The sequence below is a fragment of the Rhinatrema bivittatum genome, chromosome 13, assembly GCF_901001135.1.
Source record: "Rhinatrema bivittatum chromosome 13, aRhiBiv1.1, whole genome shotgun sequence".
Lineage (NCBI taxonomy): Eukaryota > Metazoa > Chordata > Amphibia > Gymnophiona > Rhinatrematidae > Rhinatrema > Rhinatrema bivittatum.
Genome location: NC_042627.1, coordinates 35,096,662 through 35,116,363, shown reverse-complemented (window position 1 = coordinate 35,116,363; position 19,702 = coordinate 35,096,662). Strand labels below are relative to the sequence as shown.

Below are 19,702 nucleotides of genomic sequence, written 5' to 3'. Positions count from 1 at the left end.
GCTGCCACTCTCCCGGATTTAGGCTTTCTCTGCTGAGGAAGTCTGCCGTGGTGTTGTCCTTCCCGGCAATGTGGACGGCGGGGATGTCCTGAAGATTCGCCTCTGCCCAAGCCATCAGTGGAGCGATCTCCAGAGACACTTGACGGCTTCTGGTTCCGCCCTGACGGTTGATGTATGCCACCGTGGTGGCGTTGTCTGACATAACTCTGACTGCTCTGTTCTTCAGTCTGTGAGCAAATCGAAGGCATGCCAATCGGGACTGCCCGGGCCTCTATACGGTTGATGTTCCACGCTGATTCTTCCCTGTTCCACCGCCCTTGTGCGGCGAGATCTTCGCAGTGTGCTCCCCAGCCGCTCAGGCTGGCATCTGTGGTGAGCAGAGTCCACGTGGGGGAAGACATCTTCGACCCCCTGTCATGTGGTTGGACTGCAACCACCACCGTAACTGGGTCCGTATTCTGGCCGGCAGAGGTAGGTGCGTGGAATAGTTCCGTAGCCGGGGGCTCCAGCGAGAGAGCAGGGAGTGCTGTAGAGGTCTCATATGGGCCCTTGCCCAAGGTACCACTTCCAGGGTGGATGCCATGAGACCGAGAACCTGCAGATAATCCCAAGCTATGGGCTGGAATGGCTCCCATCAAGTACTGAATACGCTGCTGAAGTCTCAACTTTCTCTTGGCAGTGAGACTGACTGTGTCTGCCCGGGTTGTCGAACTGTACTCCCAGGTATTCCAGGGACTGTGTCTGCCCGGGTGTCGAACTGTACTCCCAGGTATTCCAGGGACTGGGAAGGCTGTAGGCAACTCTTGCTGAGGTTGATTACCCAGCCCAAGCTTTCCAGAAGGGCGATCACTCTGTCGGTTGTCCGATGGCTCTACCTCTCGAGATTTCGCCCTGATCAGCCAGTCGTCTAGGTAGGGATGGACCAGAATTCCTTCCCGCCTGAGTGCCGCTGCTACCACTACGACCACCTTGGTGACGTGGCCAACCCGAAGGGCAGAGCCCGGAACTGGAAGTGGCGTCCTAGAACCTTGAAGCGTAGGTAGCGCTGATGATCCGGATGGATCGGGATATGCAGGTAGGCTTCTGACAGGTCCAACGCCTTGAGGAATTCTCCCGGCTGTACTGCGGTCTTGATGGACCGCAGAGTTTCCATGCGAAACCTCGGGACCCGTAAATATCGATTGACCGACTTGAGGTCCAGTACGGGCCGAAGGTGCCCCCTTTCTTGGGAACCATAAAATAAATGGAATAGTGTCCAGAATTCACTTCCCAGGCAGGTACTGGGATAATGGCTTTCAAGGACAGGAGTCTCGCCAGGGTAGCTTCCAATGCTGCCTTCTTGTGTGTGGGACAGGAAGACTCCACAAACTTGTCCGGAGGAAGATGATGAAAGTCCAGATAATACCCCCTCTCGGATGATGGCGAGGACCCCACTGGTCCGACGTAATCTCGACCCATCTGGGGTAGAAGAGGGTTAACCTGCCCCCTATGGCTCCGTCCCCAGGATGGATCGGGCGGATTCTCATTGTGAGGCGCGGCCGGGACCAGAGCCCGGGCCTGCTCCCCTCTTGCGCTGCTTGGTCCGAAAGGACTGGTTCCTGGCCTGAGGACGAGGTGCCTGGTAGCGACTCCTGTAGGGAATGAAGCGCTGAGAGCTTCTACCCTGAGGTCCTCGGAAAGGTGCGCTGGTTCCTTCTGACCGATCTTCCCGGCAGTCGAGGGTACTGGAGAAGCGCCCCATGTGCTGGCCGTTATCAAGGTCGCTGCCAAACAAGAAAGAGCCTTTCAAGGGCAATCTGGTGAGGCGTTGTTTTTGAAGGCGGCATCGGCTGACCATTGCTGAATCCAGAGCTGCCTCCTGGCAGCTACGGAGGATGAGATCCCCTTAGCTGTTGTTCGGACTAGGTCTGATGCAGCATCCGTGAGGAACGAGGAGAGCGGACTCCATATCTGCTGATGGAGCGTTGTTCCTGACCTGTGACAAACAGGCACGCGTCACCACTGTGCAGCAGGTTGCGATCCGCAAAGATAGAGCTGCCACCTCAAAAGTCTGTTCAGAATGGTGTCCAGTCGCCGGTCATGAGGCTCCTTGAGGGCCGCCCCCCCTTCAACTGGAATGGTAGTGCGCTTGACCACAGCGCTAATCAAGGCGTCCACCTGAGGGCACGCCAGCAGCTCCTGGATAGCCGGTGCCAGTGGGTACATTGCCCGTCAAGGCCCGACCCCCCTTTAAAAGCGGCCGCCGGTGCAGCCCATTCTAAATCTATCAATTGCTGTGCTGCTTGCAAGAATGGAAAATGGCGGGCTGTAGGACGAAGACCTTCCAGCAGGGGGTTCTGCGCAGAGGGCACGAGGCGCTGGGACCTGTAATATCCAACTCCGCCAGGCACTGAGACACCAGGTCCGAGAGATCCTCCTTAGGGAAGAACCGCCTCATGGTTCTATATGGCTCAATCCCTGGGGGAAGGTCCCCCTCGTCCGGGAATTCAGACTCGTCCGGGGAGGAAACCTCTTGGTCTGACTGATCTGGACTGTCCAGCGGCGGGAGGTCTCGCTCACGATAAGGGCGTGATGGTCCAGGAACAGGATCTGCTGGAGCCGCCACCGCAGTCGCCGGCACCGCAGGGACCGTAGATAGAAACCGCAGAGACAACGGGAACAACTGGAACCGCAGGGCCTGGACGGGAAGCCGTTTGCATCTGCACAAAGGCATGAATCCCCTTAAAGAGATCCACCCAGGAAATTGAAGCAGCCTCCAACCGCCGGGGTATAAGATCCCCCGGGATTCCCGATTGGTCGAGACTGACCGCTAAATCCGGGGTAGCCCCTGGGGAACTATCAGCAAATCTTGGCTGAGACTGGTCCTGGCCCGAGGGTCCCACGGCCTCCTCACATTGGGCACATAGGGAGTCCTGGCTCTTCACTGTGCGGTGGCTCGAAGCTGGCATGCAGAGCAGAGGCTGAGGGCTTTAATGCCGGAGGCAGGAGGCACCCCGCTGATGACGCTGAGGCGTTCTGTTCCATTGAATAATGTGCGGCAGAAATATGCGCTAGCAGAACAGCGCTTAATAATATGCGGCAGCAATATGCGCTTAATACAAAACAGGCGCACAAAATAATATGCGGCAGCAATATGCGCGTAGCACCACAGGCGCTTAATAATATGCGGCAGCAATATGCGATTAATACAACAGGTGCATAATAAGAATATGCTGGGCAGCAATATGCGCTTAATATACAACAGGCGCACAATAATAATAGCTGCAATAATGTGCGCTCAATGATATGCCATAGGCGCTCAGCAATATGCGGACAGTAATACACGCTCAATAGTAATTCAATATGCTCTCAGCAATAAGCATGTTAGCAATACCCGCTCAATACAGTTCAGTATGCTCTCAGCAAGAAGCGGTTTTAGCAATACACGCTCAGTGTCATTCACTATGCTCTCAGCAATAAGCGCTTAGTCATAGATCTGCGCCTATCTCGGGCGCACAATACATGAACAAGGCCACAAAATGGCGCCCCTCCATGGCGTGCCACGCCGCTGATCCTCGAGTCCTCTGAGACCAGAAAGTAAAAGCCGTACACCTTACCTGATCCTCGGCGCTTCCCGGCTGGAACCCGGGCGGTCTCCGGCTGCGGGGGGAGGGGAGCAAATACCTTCACCACCGCGGTTGAGGACATGCACCCGCTGCCTCGTCCACGCCGGGACCGAGGCGCCTCGTAAGCCTCACCCGAACCTCGCCCGGGGGCTGTGTCTCTGCCGCGATTTGGCCACCAGACAGAGGACTTAAACCTCCGGAGGATCACAGAAATCACCCCGGGAGGAAACCTCTACTGGGGAAGGGACCTTAGGGTATCACCGCAGGAGTGCGGGGCTCGATGCTGTAGAAGTTTTAGTAAGTAGAAGTAGAAAGAAAAAAGTAGATTTGGAAAACACGCTTAGCAATGCGTGCAGGCTCTCCAAACTGCTTTGGGAGACGGAAATTACTAAGTTGCTACGCTTCCTGTGGGGATATATACCCGTGCTGACATCAGATCCGTCTCCCAACTGCTAGCACGCAGGATACTATCCCATTTGTTCTGAGTCCATCTGGCCTACACGCCAGGAAATTGAAGGTTACCAGGGGCATGGCCTCCAAAACAGGACCTAACACCCCTGGAAACCAATCTTCCTTCACGGACTCTTGAGTTGTAAGATGGACACCCCTACCAGCTACTGCAGGACAGCATACTGAGAGTACAGGAAAGCATTTGTTCTCTGTCTCCATTGCTAGTAAGGGAGAAAAAACCCCATCAGCCTGGCCTGGGGCCACAATAAGGAAAGGCAGTTATTCGACGACTGTATAAACTTCGCTGGTTAGAAAAAAAAAAATCTACGTAATTTCTGTTGTGATCTCAATCCTCCTCCCCCCTTCAAGTTTGAAAGATAACCATAGTCTATGTCCCTGCATACCAAGTTTGGTATAAGGGGAGATGGAGGTGGGAGAACACACACCCACACGGACAGAACCCACAACAGGGCCAGACAGTACAGTCTCACAAACTTCTCCTCCTTTTGCATAGAGGCTAAAAGGTGTAATAGAAAATCACTGTTCAGTAGAACAGGATGTCCCCTAAAACAGGTTATTCTATCTTCCATGGCTGATGTAAAGAGAACCCTTCTGCTGGAAACCATAAGGTGTCTACTTTATTTAACTAAAAGGAAGCCTTTATGGTGTTTCAGCTAGATCTATGTCTGTTTTCTTTCACAATGAAGAGGAGGCCCATTACAGCTATAAGCAAACTTAAATGATCTAAATTACGTAAATGGCAGTCTGCCCATGGACTAGTTTCTTTGTATTCTAGTAGTGACAGGAATTTGGTGCTTGGGAAGGGCATTACTCCAGCTTGACTGCACTGGATATGTAATTCATCCTCAGGCAGCAGGAGCAGCCACACTGGGCCCTGCTATGGAGGATGAAGAGCTAATGTGATTTTCATGCAGCTTTAGCCCCTCTGCAGCAATTGCCAGCTGTGCTCTGTGTAGAATTTTCTTAATCCCTACTTTTTTTCTGTTTTTAGCTAGTGGAAGTTAAAGGTCCCAGTGACCGCCTTTCACACAAACAGATGATCTGGCTGGCTGAATTGAAGAAGCTGGGTGCTGACGTAGAAGTCTGTCATGTTGTTGCAGTTGGATCCAAGAGCAAGTGCCTCAGCTAAAAGCTATGATTTAGCGTATGCATTTGGTTTAGGTCTGCTGTTGTACAGCAGAGGAGGACCCTTTCTGTTAATCAATTGTATAATAAAATGTATTTATTGGAGACAAGCCACAGCTCCTTTCTTTGTTTCTACTGCCCTATAAGTGAAATTAGGGCCTAATTCTTGTTAGATTTTCATTTCTTACAAACAGAATGGCAGAAAGACCAAAATAGCCCATCTTGTCTCCCCAGCCACAAAATTGCTAAACTCTACAGTCCCTACTCTCTGTCTGTGCTTTTCCTATGCTTTCTTCTTTATGACTTTCACTGGGGGCTGTTACATGTATCAGAAAATTACTTCTTACCTGCTAATTTTCATTCCTGTAGTACCAGGGATCAGTCCATGCGGTGGGTTATGTCCCCCGTCCAGCAGTTGGAGTCAGAACAAGGCTTCGAAGGGTGCTGCTATAAGAACATGTGCACCCTCACTAGGAGCTCAGTATTTAGAATATCAAAGCCAAAAAGAAAAACACGTATCAAGGCTGGATCAAGTGTAACTATCATGAAACAAATTCCAACTGAGGCAATGAAAGCCATAGAACTGAAACTGTGAAGAGCAAAACCAACCAACAGGCTCATGAGTTGAACTAATCTCCAGAAGACTAGCATAAAACATAACGACGACAGCGTGCAGTGAGTGGATCGAGCAGGGAAGGAAGTACCCCAGAAGCGAGAACCCCATAATCGAGAGGTGGGCGTCTGGACTGATCCTTGGTACTACAGGAACGAAAATTAGCAGGAAAGAAGTAATTTTCTTTTCCCCGTATGTACCAGGATCAGTCCAGATGGTGGAATGTACCAAAGCTTCCCTACACTGGGTGGGCCCTTGAAAGCCCTGCTCGAATGACTTGGCCGCCAAAACACCCAGAGGCCAACGACGACGGCAATGTCGTGCGAAGGTATGCAGAGACTTCCAGGTCGCCGCGCGGCAGATCTCCTGGGAGGAGACGGACTGTACTTCAGCCCAAGATGCTGCCTGAGAACGGAGAGAGTGCGCCTTGATCCCCCGAGGAGGATCCCTACCCATACCTATGTATGCTGTAACTATGGCTTCCTTAAGCCATCTTGCGATTGTCGTCTTCGAGGCCTGAGAACCCTTCCTTGGTCCTGACCATAATACAAACAAGTGGTCAGAAACTCGAAATTCATTAGTGACCTCCAGATAGCGAAGAAACACGCTTGACATCCAGAGAACGAAGGTGATCCGATTCCCCCGCTGGGAAAGCCGGAAGCTCAACCGTCTGATTCAGGTGGAAAGATGAGACAACCTTGGGTAGAAAGGAGGGCACTGTGCGTAGCGAAACCCCGGAGTCTGTGAACCGGAGATAGGGTTCTCTGCAGGAGAGCGCTTGCAGTTCCGAGATGCGGCGAGCGGAACTTATGGCCACCAGGAAGACAGTCTTGAGCGTGATATCCTTAATGGGTGGCGTTTCGTTGGGGCTCGAAGGGAGGTCCCGCCAGAGACCTGAGTACCAAGTTAAGACTCCAGGAAGGGAACGGATTCCTGACCGGAGGCCGTAAATGTTTCGCCCCTTTAAGGAAATGGGCGATATCCGGCTGTCCCAAGAGAGATGAATGGGCCGCGTACTGAAGAAGCGAGCCCAGGGCAGCGACCTAAACTCTCAAGGAATTGTAGGTGAGCCCTTTATCCAAACAGTCTTGAAGGAACGCCAGAATCTGAGGGACGGAGGCCCTTGGGTATCATGCGCTGTGCACCAAGCCTCAAAGACCTTCCAGACCTGCACATAGCTAGCTGACGTCGAGGTTTTCCGTGCCTTGAGGAGAGTTGAGACTACTGCATCGGGGTATCCCTTGTGGCGGAGGCAGCGCAGTTCAAAAGCCAGGCCGCAAGACAGAAGCGTTCTGCCTGGTCGAAAAATACCGGCCCCTGATGAAGCAGTCACGGAAGATGGTCCAACCGTATCGGGCCGTCCACTGCCAGAAGGAGCAGATCTGCGAACCAAGGACGCCATGGCCGCTCGGGGCCACCGAATGACGGGCCCCGGATGAAGTTCTATTCTCTGAAGGACCTTGCCCAGTAGAGGCCAGGGGGGAAAAACGTAGAGTAGAAAGTGGGCCGGCCAAAGGAGCACTAGGGTGTCCACTCCTTCCGCACCGTGCTCTCGCCGGCGGCTGAAGAACAGAGTTGCTTTGGTGTTGAGGGACGTCGCCATGAGGTCCAGACGTGGTGTCCCCCAGCGATGGCGAAGGAGATGCATGGCTTCGTCGGAGAGGGACCACTCCCTGGGGTCCAGTTGCTGACGACTCAGGGTAATCGGCCTGAATGTTGTCTATGCCCATGATGTGCGACGCTGCCAGGCGCGCTACATGCTTCTCCGCCCACGACATTAGGAGGGCGGCTTCGAGCGCCACGTGCCGGCTCTTCGTGCCTCCTTGGCGATCGATATACGCTACGGTCGTCGCATTGTCCGATAGAACCCTCACCGCCCGATTCCGCAGCAAGGGCTAGAAGTGCATGAGGGCCAGATGCACCGCCCTTGTTCCAGGCGATTTATCAGCCAAGCCGCTTGTTCCTTCGTCCACAGCCCCTGTGCTGAACTCCGATGGCATACTGCCCCCCACCCGGACAGGCTGGCATCGGTGGTGACCACCACCCAGTCCAGTGTCTCTAGAGATACACCTTGGGCCTCCCCTATGTCCGGGAGGATATAGAGTCCAACCGGATAAAGATCATACAAGAGACTAAATGCTCAGTAGAATCTATATGGGTAGAAAGCCCATGTGTGTTGGGTAAGAGTATAGTGATAGGAGTATACTACTGTCCACCTGGACAAAATGGTCAGACAGATGATGAAATGCTAAGAGAAATCAGGGAAGCAAACCAATTTGGCATTGCAATAATAATGGGAGATTTCAATTACCCAATCACATAAACATAGTGCAAGAACAAAGATACAGTTCCATCCAAACTTCACAATTATTTTTATTGTAAGTTCAGGTATTTATAGTTCTTGATTGATGTTATTTTATTGTAGACTAAAAATTTCGCTGTGGTCCCTCCTGATGCAGCTCACCCGAAACGCGGACCGCATCGGGGGACTTTATAAATATTCTTCATGTTCACTTGATTGGAGTTGCCTTACTTAAATGAACTATAAATACCTGAACTTACAATAAAAATAATTGTGAAGTTTGGATGGAACTGTATCTTTGTTCTTGCCACTATGTTTATGTGATTGCTTGCTTATGTGCAAGGTCGCTTCTCTGCTGATTTCTGGAGATTTCAATTACCCCAATATTGACTGGGTAAATGTAACATCAGGACTTGCTAGAGACATAAAGTTCCTGGATGTAATAAATGATTGCTTCATGGAAGCAATTGGTTCAGGAACCAACAAGAGAGGGAGCTATTTTAGATTTAATTCTTAGTGGAATGCAAGATTTGGTGAGAGAAGTAACGGTGGTGGAGCCACTTGGCAACAGTGATCATAACATGATCAAATTTAAACTAATAACTGGAAGGGGGACAATAAGTAAATCTGCAGCTCTAACACTAAATTTTAAAAAGGGAAACTTTGATAAAATGAGAAAAGAGTTAGAAAAAACTGAAAGGTGCAGCTGCAAGGTTTAAAAGTGTTCAACAGGCATGGACATTGTTTAAAAATACAATCCTAGAGGCGCAGTCCATATGTATTCCGCGCATTAAGAAAGGTGGAAGGAAGGAAAACGATTACCGTCATGGTTAAAAGGTGAGGTGAAAGAGGCTATTTTAGCCAAAAAAAACATCCTTCAAAAACTGGAAGAAGGATCCATCTGAAGAAAATAGGATATAAACATAAGCATTGTCAAGCTAAGTGTAAAACATTGATAAGACAGGCGAAGAGTGGAATTTGAAATGAAATTGGCCAGAGAGGCAAAAAACTCATAATAAAAACTTTTTAAAATATATCCAAAGCAAGAAACTGTGAGGGAGTCGGTTGGACCATTAGATGACAGAGGGGTTAAAGGGGCTCTTAGGAAGATAAGGCCATTGCAGAAAGACTAAATAATTCTTTCCTTCTGTGCTTACTAATGAGGATGTTGGGGAAGATACCAGTTCCGGAGATGGTTTTCAGGGGTGATGAGTCAGACGAACTGAAGGAAATCGCTGTGAACCTGGAAGATACAGTAGGCCAGATTGACAAACTAAAGAGTAGCAAATCACCTGGACCGGATGGTATGCATCCTAGGGTCCTGAAGGAACTCAAAAATGAAATTTCTGATCTATTAGTTAAAATTTGTAACCTATCATTAAAATCATCCATTGTACCTGAAGACTGGAGGGGTAGCCATGTAACCCCAATATTTAAAAAAGGCTCCAGGGGTGATCCAGGTAACTATAGACGAGTGAGCCTGACTTCAGTGCCGGGAAAAATAGTGGAAACTATTCTCAAGAACAAAATTGTAAAGCATATAGAAAGACATGATTTAATGGAACATAGTCAACATGGATTTACCCAAGGGAAGTCTTGCCTAACACATCTGCTTCAATTTTTTGAAGGGGTTAATAAACATGTGGATAAAGGTGAACCGGTAGATGTAGTGTATTTGGATTTTCAGAAGGCGTTTGACAAAGTCCCTCATGAGAGGCTTCTACGAAAACTAAAAAGTCATGGGATAGGAGGCGATGTCCTTTCGTGGATTACAAGCTGGTTAAAAGACAGGAAACAGAGAGTAGGATTAAATGGTCAATTTTCTCAGTGGAAAGGGTAAACAGTGGAGTGCCTCAGGGATCTGTACTTGGACCGGTGCTTTTCAATATTGAGAAGTATGTCTGAACACAGAAGACCAAAATGGAGAAATCCCCAGAACCCTCTGCGTGTCTTTGGCCTGCCTGGGCTGAATGGACTCTGAGTGACTTACAGAATGTCCCTGGATATCTGTGGAGGCAAGCTGGCACCAGACAGGTGATGTCTATTCATAGAGTCACCACAGGGGAGCTTCAGGCACTATTCTCAGGAGTTTGTAATCCACACAGTTACAGACGTGTTGATTGTCTTGACCAGTAAGAGTTAACCAGAACAAAGAAAGTCATGGGAAATGGGCTACACATCCTGGGAAGCCAATCAGGGATAGTTAGTGATGATTTAATCATGCAGTTGACATCACAACTTATGTAAATGATCCTTTGGGCAGTCATGCAAGTCTCTGGAACCTTCTACCCTGTATTTGAATGTAATCTATAAAGCAAGGATCACTTTCTGTATATGAGGAGATGCTGGTCAGATTGAAAGAGAAGGGCACCCAGCATCTCCCGAGAACATTTATATTGATTAATAAACATACATTATACTTTTACTGAGTCCAAGTGTTCTTGTGTCCCTGGCCATAAGCACGGAGAAGCTTTAACATTTTGGCACCTGAACAGGGACCTGAACCCTGGACCCTCATTGGCACTCTGAACAAGGGACCTGATAGCTGTGGCTATCTATGAAATTTGAAATTTTTTTTTTGCTTTACATGTGGCTATCTATTGTGGGGTCTTGCATCTGATTCTGCAGGCAGGCTCAATCCAACACTAATACTGGGACCAATCTTGTCCGAAGGCTGTACCCAGATAAAGATTTCTGGATGTTTGAGTGTTACCCAGATAAAGATTTCTGGATGAAGTTTTGTATTGCATAGTGATACCTAGGAACAGAGGTTTCTGATTTCTGGAAGAAAACAAAAGTAGTATCCGGAAGATGTGAGTTCACCCATGGGAAGACTGTAAGTAGTTAATCATGCCTATATAATTAATTTGCAAATGTAATTTTAAAGGTAAAAGATTTCTTTTTGGCCAATTGCAAACAACGGTGCACTATTTTTTTTTTCTCTACTTTGGGGACGCCTATTGTAGACCATTCTATTCAAGGAGTACTTATTAAGAGTGATTGTGAATTATTTGTCTGTATATTTATTAATAAAATGTGTACTGGAAAAATAACAATAGTATAAGTTGTAAGTCGAAGTGTTGGGAAAGTATAATTTGCACTCTGGTTTTTTATTTTATGTCTGATTGTTATAGAAGTTTCAGCACTTGAAAGAGCACTGGCAACTGGAGAATTAACTGGGTTGACAGGTAAAGAGACTGGCTTTTGTTTAAAAGGTAAACAAACTATGGAGGAATTAAAGTTGTGGACAGTAAGCGAATTTAATTTAGTAGAATCTTTTACAAAGTTTGGTTTCATCAGCTTTCTCTGGCTGGCTAACTTTGAATTTGGGTAGAAGCTCATAATATTGGGTTTGCAAACACTAAACTTAAAAGATTTTAGAGCAGACATAAAAGATATATTGCACTTTTTTTCTTCCATTCGCTGATAGGGAGTCACCTAGTAGATAATAGAAAAGCTCAGGGAAACCAACTCTCTTGTTAAATTGGTTTAAGTATGTGAAAGAACAGTCGTTAGATAAACATTTGCAAGTCTTTGATCTATGGTATAGACAAAGATTCTGTCCTATCCTTTCAGGTGACTGTAGTGCTGATATCCAGCTTTGCTGCATGCTTGTAGTCAGCTAGGTCAAATTACTTAGACATCTTAAAAGGCAGCTCTGCAGAAGACTCAGAAATCATACAGGATCTAGCACAGTCAGTATTGAATGCATCTAGTTTGGCTCTTGTTGAGGTAAGTTATGAGATTGATTTGTGGTTATATCATGGGTCTGAAGGTCTTCTCAGCATAATTTTCAGAATTAGGGGTTGTGGTATGTACGGAAGCTATCTGTAAATTGCAAGCACATGTACCAGGGATTTTAATTGTCTTACATACTTCCCATTAAGTTAGAATACTTTTATTTGGTAAATATTCAGCCATGTTATTGACTTCCACAGTATCCTATTAGACAATTACAATTAATTCCAAATTTAATTTTCTTATGACACATCAATATCCCTTAGCCAGAGAAGCACAGGAAGGTATTGCTTCACTGCATAATAGAATCTAGTGGGTCACCTTACAAATACTCCCTTGTTCCCAGTTTTAAAACCTTCTGGGGCGTGGTGATTAGTGCAAGACTTAAGTGCACTAAGTGAATTGGTATTAGCTGAATACTATAATGTTAAATCATCTCACTTTCAAATGAAAAAAAATTGGAGTACATTTTTCCCCTGTAACCTGCTTAGATTTATTTATTAGATACCAGTGATTCTGGGAGCTACATTTACCATTATAAGATTAAATCATACTTGCATAGAGCCTCACAATAATCTCATCTTAAAAATGCATGAGACCACTTGCACAACTTTAGCACTACTCACATCTGTGCTCCTTAATTGTAGAATAGGAAGAAGATGTAGCTCTAGGAGGCTGGAAGGCAGGAATGTATTTCTACTTTGCTCTGTATCCTCAAAGTATGCTTACCACATAGGAGAACAAGCTTTTAGTAATTAGAGTCATTTGTTTGGTAGTGAAAAATATGCTTGTTTTAATGTCCAGAAGTTCAGGGTTGAACAAAAATATTAAGCGTCTCTTTTTCTAAGGACCTGGGCAGAGAGCTTATAAGAGAGAAACAAATGAAACGATATTGCAACCTGTGTTCATAGGTTTAAAGCTGGCATTGCTGCTAAAGCCCATTTTGTCCTTTATTGGTACAGTATTTAAACATTTGGCGATGCTGCATTAAAAGATCTTTTGGTTTGGGATAATAGTATTTAAGACTTCCAGAGATGTAGCTGTGGTATTCTGTGGTAGCAGGAGTGACTCTGAGGCTGGTGGCATCTTCTAGACTAATGCCTCAAAAGTTTTTAAATAGATCAATAAATCAGTTTGTCTAAGATATCAGCTACCTTGGTATAATTTTTTGGTATTTAAGAAGTATTGTACTGTGGCTTCTAATCCTGAGTACTACAGTTAGATTATGAAATACTCAATCAGGCTATAAGCTTAATACATCAGGGACCCAAATATGTACCTGAACTAGTCAACCAAATTATCTGATATAGCCTTTTCTAACAAATAACATTAGAGCTGCACATTACCTGCATAAATGTTTTTGTTGATCCCTAAAGATTTTTAAATTATAGATGTAAAGCAAATTGAGGAAACCAACACATGCTGAGTAGGGCTTCATAGGAGTAATAAAATAATTGCCTTTAAGATTTTCAAATATGGCAGAAGGTAGGCTAGGTATTGTATAATTTCAGTTCAGGGTGTACACCTAAGAAAATGGAATAGGAGGAATATCTCGCTTACATTTGCAGACTTTGCAGCACAAGAGATTACTAAACAAGCTTGTTAATTAGCAGTTAAGGAATGTGTACAAACTAGAGCACAAAGGATTATGAACAGTGCAGCAGCAGCATGAATTTGTGAGGAAATAGAAACTGGGTACACCCAGCTGGTATTATTTGTTACACTTTAAATGTTTAAATTTGATATTACATGGGTCTCATTGGCCTATGCCCAGCATGTGGGTTCCAAATCTACAGCCATTTTGTTCTTTTGTAACCAGGGCTGGAAAATAAACTATGGTTAGAAATGTTTCTCAATATTTGTCATTGTATGCTAGAGAAAAGAGTAAAGGAGCTGAAGATTTAACTAAATTCCCAATTAAGTTATATTCTAGGCAAATGGAGGAATTACATAAGCAGAAAGAGGGAAAAGTATTTCTAGATAGAATAAATGCTGAGAAAGTATCTGTGGTAAACAGGTTTCAGATGATGTGGAATATAGAACCAGTGGAAGTGATGCTTGGTATTCCCAGATTAATTAATAGGTGCAGTAATCTAGAAGGATGGGAAGTATTAGAAGAAGGATAAATGGTAGAGGTGTTTAGCCCTTCATAAGGAGTTGGTTTTGATCCTGACAGAAGCACAGGTATTTTGAAGGACAGAATAAGCTGGTACATAGGACAGCTAAGACTAGCATACAGTTACCATGAAAAGAAGTACAAGTCAGTTTTTATATATGCACCAGATTATCCAGTAAATTTGTTAGGCAGATATTTGTTACAAGCCACGGAAATAGAGCTTTCTTTTGCATCAATCTCCAGACAGTCTGTTACTTTCACATACAGACAGGAACAGTTTCTATAGGTGCCTGTTTCAATTGAAGCCCTTCTATTTTTTAAACCTTGTCCAAGACCTTCAGACTTCCAACTGATGCATCTGTGATTATCTAAACGATCTATTAAGTACAGTATTTACAGGATCTATGTGCAAGGCACCCTACAGAACTACCTATATAAAGAGCATAGAAAGGAAATAAAATAAATTCTACCAAAGTACAAAACTGTCTGTCCCAGGTTTCATTATCACCTTAAGAAAAGGAACACAAAGGGTTTTAAATCCCAGATGGAGAACAGTTCACTCACCACACCTTGTGTATATTTCCCAGTTCTTAACAAAAAAAACAAGAAATTTGCTTGACTGCTATTTGCTGAATTAAGATATATCATAATGTTAATTTCAATGATGCTGCAATTCCACTTTAACTATAACCTTACTTTATTGTATGCCAGAGTTTATATCTTTTCAGATTGAAAAAGAAAACACCTTCCTTGCCATTTGAGCTGTAAAGCTTGAAGATTATATTTTTCCTCAGTTTGATTTTCTCATTTTTAAATAGATCATTTTAATTTTAATTTTTGTTTTATTCTGGATCGATCCAAATACTTTTTGTCTACTTTTTGAGCTCAAATATGTTAATTGTTATCTGTCTTTTTTGTGTTATGTGTGTCATGACACCTGAAGAATGCAATGAATGAATCTGTGTGTCAGTTTAGTGAAATGCATGTGTCTGTGTAATGTCTGAGCACTTAAGTTGTTTGTGGTCCTGACTATTGCATGTTACCAATAATAAAGGATTATTATTATAGCAGATGTAGGGATTACCAGATATAGGGAGCTAAGGCCATGACAGAATTTGTCTCATTGATTAATTTGAATTTGTTTTGCTTGTTATATTAGGCTTTAAATAACATATACATCTAATACTGATTTAAGAGGCTATGCTCGGATGTCAGAAATCCACCCAGCTGAGAGATCTGCATACGTCAAATGTCATTGACTTCAGAAATCATCCCATCCTATGCACAGAAGTCATTGTGCACTTTTCATCATATGGACATTAATTTCATATGTGATAACTGATTGTCAATAACAAAAAATATGAAATGATACACCTAGTCAATATTTTAGTTATGTACACATTTAAAATTGTCACTATTTAGATTTTAAGTTAATACCACAGTCTGAATTGAAGCAGTCTTTAGTAGCCTTACAGTTCCAGTATTTTGTAGCATTATGCAGTCCTATACCTTATAGTATATGCATTTACTTGCTGAGTCAGTGAGATGATTATTTGATATGTTCTTTTTACTTTAATCTATGAAAGCTAATCTGATCACACTAACCAATCACCCTGACCCACTGCTGGCCACTTGACAGTGTGATATGTCTTGGTATAAATCAAATATTCCCTTGAGGTAAATTCTGCTCTATTGCTGCTTCTGCACAAGTATTTTTCTGTACCCAATATACTTGAATTTAGTGAGCCCCTTCTATTTTTCCCTATATACCTTTTTGAGCATTTCTTCCTGTAACACTACCTATTGGTTTCTTTACCTAGAGTTTAGTCACAAGCGCTCACAGATGTGCTCTGGCAGTGTGACACTTCTGTTCACCTAGGTCCATTTCTGTCTATGACCAAAACATGTCTTATTTTTTGCAACACTTTTATAACTTGTCCCACAGGATGTATGCACAACACAGTCCTTATGCTGTCCTTCACTTTTCTGGTAACGTGCATTGATTATATCCCTGCTTGCCATTGTAATGAATATTATCCTGGGTAGTTGTTTACAATAACAGTATTCCTTACATAGACTTGCCCAGTATACCTAGTATTATATGAGAAACATAATATTTTCATACTAGTCTCTCTTTGTTCTCCTTACCTTTACCTGTTACTCCACTATTGTGTAATTACTTGACTCTGAAAAATAACATATGTGGTCTTGCTATTATAAATTAGGTCCTTTTTATAAGCAGGTATCCTTATTGCTCAATCATAGAGCTAATGGCTACCTAGTGAGTTAGTTATTATTTGTCAATTCAAGAGTGCATGTCTGCCTATGAGTTCATTTACTTTTAGGGGGGATCTAGAGGGATAACACACACAAGGTTAGCTTAGCTTACACATTTAGCCCATTTGCCATAATGACTTCATACAGTTCTGTCCTCCGAACTGGTACTTGGGTGTGCCACTTTGCCATTTGTAAGTGGCACAAGAGGGAAATGAGAAGTATGTCTGAACACAGAAGACCAAAATGGAGAATCCCCAGAACCCTCTGCGTGTCTTTGGCCTGCCTGGGCTGAATGGACTCTGAGTGACTTACAGAATGTCCCTGGATATCTGTGGAAGCAAGCTGGCACCAGACAGGTGATGTCTATTCATAGAGTCACCACAGGGGAGCTTCAGGCACTATTCTCAGGAGTTTGTAATCCACACAGTTACAGACGTGTTGATTGTCTTGACCAGTAAGAGTTTAACCAGAACAAAGAAAGTCATGGGAAATGGGCTACACATCCTGGGAAGCCAATCAGGGATAGTTAGCGATGATTTAATCATGCAGTTGACATCACAACTTATGTAAATGATCCTTTGGGCAGTCATGCAAGTCTCTGGAACCTTCTACCCTGTATTTGAATGTAATCTATAAAGCAAGGATCACTTTCTGTATATGAGGAGATGCTGGTCAGATTGAAAGAGAAGGGCACCCAGTACCCAGCATCTCCCGAGAACACTTATATTGATTAATAATACATTATACTTTTACTGAGTCCAAGTGTTCTTGTGTCCCTGGCCATAAGTACGGAGTAAGCTTTAACAATATATATATATATAAATGATCTGGAAAGGAATACGACGAGTGAGGTTATCAAATTTGCAGATGATACAAAATTATTCAGAGTAGTTAAATCACAAGCAGACTGTGATACATTGCAGGAGGACCTTGCAAGACTTGAAGATTGGGCATCCAAATGGCAGATGAAATTTAATGTGGACAAGTGCAAGGTGTTGCATATAGGGAAAAATAACCGTTGCTATAGTTACATGATGTTAGGTTCCATATTAGGAGCTACCACCCAGGAAAAAGATCTAGGCATCATAGTGGATAATACTTTAAAATCGTCAGCTCAGTGTGCTGCAGCAGTCAAAAAAGCAAATAGAATGTTAGGAATTATTAGGAAGGGAATGGTTAATAGAACGGAAAATGTCATAATGCCTCTATATCGCTCCATGGTGAGACCACACCTTGAATACTGTGTACAATTCTGGTCGCCGCATCTCAAAAAAGATATAGTTGCGATGGAGAAGGTACAGAGAAGGGCAACCAAAATGATAAAGGGGATGGAACAGCTTCCCTATGAGGAAAGGCTGAAGAGATTAGGGCTGTTCAGCTTGGAGAAGAGACGGCTGAGGGGGATATGATAGAGGTTTTTAGGATCATGAGAGGTCTTGAACGAGTAGATGTGACTCGGTTATTTTCACTTATTTAAAACTTTTCTATACCGACATTAAATACACATCATATCGGTTTACATTGTAACAAAAGGTTGAAATTACATAGAACATGGGAGGGGAGAACCAAGAGAATATATGAGAACGTGAGTAAGGGCTCTAGGTAGAGCCTGAAAAATTCAAGCACGGGGAGAGGGGAGAGGGAGATAAACATATTTACAAACATTGATCGTGGTCCTGAGGGGTGAACATAATTATATAGTTAATGCAGGGGGGGGGGGGTGAGGGGTGGGAGGGGAGGTCGGCTAGTCTGGGAAGGCCGGCTAGTCTGGGAAGGCCTGGTGGAAGAGCCATGTTTTGAGCATCTTTCTGAATTTCAGGGGCAGGGTTCCAGACGGAGGTGGGATGGCATGGCGTTCCATTGTGTTGGACCGGCAATAGATAGGGCACGTTCCCTGGTTGCCGAGAGGCGGGCCTTCTTGAGGGGTGGGACTTGAAGGGTGCCGGCGAGGTTTGCTCTAGTGGGGCGGGCAGATGCGAGAGTTGGAGGGGTTCACTGAGCCATGAGGGATTGTTCTTGTAAATAGATTTGTGTATAATGGTGAGGGATTTGAAGAGGATGCGGAAAGAAATGGGTAGCCAATGCAGTTCCTTAAGGACTGGGGTTATATGGTCTGTTTTACGTGTGTTGCTAAGGAGTCTAGCCGTGGCGTTTTGAAGAATCTGGAGGGGTAATAATTTCGAATAATTTCGAATCTGGAGGGGTAATAATTTCGAATAATAGAAGGACTAGGGGGCATTCCATGAAGTTAGCAAGTAGCACATTTAAGACTAATCAGAGAAAATTCTTTTTCACTCAATGCACAATAAAGCTCTGGAATTTGTTGCCAGAGGATGTGGTTAGTGCAGTTAGTGTAGCTGGGTTCAAAAAAGGTTTGGATAAGTTCCTGGAGGAGAAGTCCATTAATGGCTATTAATCAATTTTACTTAGGGAATAGCCACTGCTATTAATTGCATCAGTAGCATGGGATCTTCTTAGTGTTTGGGTAATTGCCAGGTTCTTGTGACCTGGTTTTGGCCTCTGTTGGAAACAGGATGCTGGGCTTGATGGACCCTTGGTCTGACCCAGCATGGCAATTTCTTATGTTCTTATGACGCGGCTCCAGCCACCAGTCCAGGCTGTCCTTGACAGAGGGAGCGGAAGCACCAGCTGGTAATCCTGAGAGACTGGTTTCCAGAGAGAGAAGGGACGCTTGCAGGGGACATGCAGGCCCTGGGGCGATCGTGGAGGCCATGGAACTCAGACCTGCAGATAGTCCCAGACGTGGGATCCGGTAACACAGAAAAACGCTGTACTTGTTCCCGGAGTGATTGGGCCTTGTCCGGGCATAGAAGACCTTGCCCTGAAGCGTGTCGAAGTGCGCTCCCAAAAAATCCAAGTGTTGCGAAGGGGTGAGAGTGCTCTTGGCAAAATTCACCACCCAGCCCAGGGACCGGAGAAGGTGAACCACCCTGGAGACCCCGACTGGCCCTGGAGAAGGACTTCGCCCGGATGAGCCAGTCGTCCAGGTAGGGATGAACTAGGATCCCCTCCCGTCTCAGAGCAGCCGCAACCACCACCATGATCTTCGTGAACGTCCGCGGGTCGCTAGCCGAAGGGGAGGGCTTGGAACTGATAGTGTCGGTTCAAGATCTTGAAGTGGAGAAACCTGTGATGTGCCTTCAGAATGGGGATGTGGAGATAAGCCTCCATCAGATCGAGGGAGGCAAGGAATTCCCCTTGATGTACCGCCGCAATCACGGAACGCAGGGTCTCCATGCGGAAACGGAGGACCCTTAGAGATTGTTGATCTCCTTGAGATCCAGAATTCGGTGGAAGGAGCCGTCCTTTCTGGGCATGATGAAGTAAATGGAATGGAATATGGCCCGAGCCCATGTCTCCGAAGGGGACGGGCGCAATGGCCCCGAGGCTCAGGAGCCTGTCCAAGGTCTGTTGCACCACCAGTCTCTTGAGGC

General features: G+C 45.1%; 1 protein-coding gene across 3 annotated transcripts in view; it reads left to right on the top strand.

The window, feature by feature from the left end:
* FAN1 (FANCD2 and FANCI associated nuclease 1) overlaps positions 1–15,834 on the top strand; it is a 149,680-nt gene extending 133,846 nt beyond the window's left edge. The window contains exons 14-15 of one of the 3 annotated variants that reach the window (XM_029574764.1): positions 11,251–11,304; positions 15,130–15,834. In XM_029574764.1, the coding sequence (XP_029430624.1) occupies positions 11,251–11,292 (42 nt within the window). In that variant the 3' untranslated portion in view covers positions 11,293–11,304; positions 15,130–15,834. Of the gene's footprint in view, positions 1–5,067; positions 5,312–11,250; positions 11,305–15,129 lie in introns of those variants that run through there. The other 2 variants (XM_029574765.1, XM_029574763.1) reach the window with 2 other exon arrangements.
* The last annotated feature ends 3,868 nt before the right edge of the window (positions 15,835–19,702 follow it).